This window comes from Caenorhabditis briggsae (genome assembly GCF_000004555.2).
Source record: "Caenorhabditis briggsae complete genome, chrIV, whole genome shotgun sequence".
Taxonomy (NCBI): domain Eukaryota; kingdom Metazoa; phylum Nematoda; class Chromadorea; order Rhabditida; family Rhabditidae; genus Caenorhabditis; species Caenorhabditis briggsae.
In genome coordinates, this window is record NC_013487.2 from 8,305,565 (window position 1) to 8,307,713 (window position 2,149).

Here is a 2,149-nt window from a genome sequence, read left to right on the forward strand (position 1 = left end):
TTATCAAAAGTCTACATTATCACATTTCTACCAGTGATCATTGTTTCCAAGAAAGGATGTCTAGTATGCAGAGGATCAGTAAACAGGAAGATGTATTCTAGATTTCTCGTTATTGAAAAGATTGTCAGAATTTTTATTGACGTATGCGACAGAAAAGTGATTGAACGATATACAAATCATACAAAATATACATAACGGCAAAAATTCAGAATTTAGCGGTATGAGATGTCTCTGGTCCATGGGTACTTGTATGGTGAACAATGTAGTTATCTATATTTCCAGAGCGAATATCGACGATATGAGCTCTGTAAAATAAAGAAAGATAATTATTACGAGTCGTTTGAAAAACCGACCATGCCTTTTTTTACGAACAGCCAGCAGAAGTTCTTGATTTGATAGAAGAATTATTCCTCTGAAAATAGAATTGTTTTCAGAAGTTCAATAAAACGAATTATTACCCTTCGATTGCCAACATGAATGCCCATAGACTTGCATCCAAAAACAATAGAATCTTATCACTTATTAATGGAGCAGTGATTCTGTAGAATATCAGAGCAACACTCATTGAAAGACCTTGGAAGAAGGATTGACGAATAAAGTTAATCTCTCGCTGTCTTTGTTCCTTTGACATTCTCACTCCAGTTGTATCAGACACCATTCTGTGAAGTTTGCGAGCTTTGTATGCAGCTAACAGGTTAAGGATCATAGTTGAGATGACTAGTGACATGTTGAAAATGAAATCACAGTACCAAGTGAGATCATTACATCTCTCATCGTCTTCAGGAAAAGTGAAAATCCAGTAGTCCGGATCAAGATAGAGGTAGCAACCGAGAATCTCGTAGAATGTGACACACATGGCAACAGATACAAAAATAGCTACATTTCGGAGGAAGTAAGTGTTGAAGTTAGAGAAGATGCGATCATAAAGGAAAATCATGTAGACGGCACAGAATCGGTTCAACGAGTTGAAAAAGTTTAGTTGAGCAGCGATTTCATAGATTATCATCGATACAGTCCCCACAAAACGAGTGTAGTCGTGAGGGAGTTTGATAGGTCTGTAAACCATTAAACTATTCTCTAGTTTTATTGAAAAATCTTATTTTTAGATGCCACAATATTGTAGTTGATCAGAACAGGTATTGACCCACTTTTTGATTGTTTATGGGTCTTCAGTCGACTTTTAGTCTTTATTGTATGAGTCAGAAACCAAGGTAGAACCGGAACTCGAGTAAACTAGAACACCGTAAAAACTATATTAGAAGGGTACTTCGAATTGACCTAAGCACCCCACAAAAAATAGAAAGCCCTACCCTTCTAAAACATGTTTTAAGATATTTAGTCATATTTTATCACTCACGTTAATTGAAGGGGTCCAACAAAAATCAGGAAGAGAACACACATTAGAATGTTGCAGATTGCTTGGTTTTTGGTGATGATTCCGAATGAGCTTCTCATTGAATTTAGCTTTCTAGCAGTCACATAAACTATCATATTGGTGATCAAACCGAACGTCATTATCTAGAAGAAACAGAACTCATAAAAAGTTTCTCGTCAAAACTACAGCAACTGTGATCCAAGAATTGATGGCTACGGCGGAAATCATTTTGAGTGAGCGGATAAGTGGTTATTTCTGAAATGAAGCAGAAATCAGTCTGAGGAATTCCGAAAATCAGAAAGTAAAGGTACTCAGATTTTATTTGTAGCGTTTCTAATAATTGAGAGACAAAGTGTAAAATGATGATGGAAAAATACAATATGAAGATCAAACGAAAAAGCGAAAAGGAGAAAAAGGAGTAAAACTTCAAAGGAGAATTCATGCTTGAATAGTTTAAGAAATGATTATTAGAGAACTTATTACAGACAAGAATTTGAACTTTTCGAATTCTAATCAGAAGCTCGAAGTGATCTGGAAGAATTTTGATCACATGATGCATCTACCAAAAATTCATTTCAAAGATCATTACTGAAAAATACAACAAAGTTTTTGAAATGAAGATAGACATTCTGCTGGATACTGCCTCATAAATGGAAGTAAATTCAATATAAAGGATTAACGGAAGAAGAAACGTTATACTAACTCAGAACAATAGCTCAAACTTCGTCATCGGAAAACTGCCAGACAAAAGGAAAAAAGTTGTTAAAGTTCATG

At 35.0% G+C, this 2,149-nt stretch overlaps 1 protein-coding gene across 1 annotated transcript; it reads right to left on the reverse strand.

Moving 5' to 3' along the window:
• Positions 1–205: 205 nt before the first annotated feature.
• Cbr-srx-19 lies at positions 206–1,515 on the reverse strand (the record flags this gene model as incomplete). The annotated part of the gene is made up of 4 exons (XM_045235591.1): positions 206–305; positions 350–412; positions 459–1,055; positions 1,358–1,515. 4 exons carry the CDS (start codon positions 1,513–1,515, stop codon positions 206–208), a joined length of 918 nt encoding a protein of 305 aa, XP_045093171.1.
• Positions 1,516–2,149: the final 634 nt, after the last annotated feature.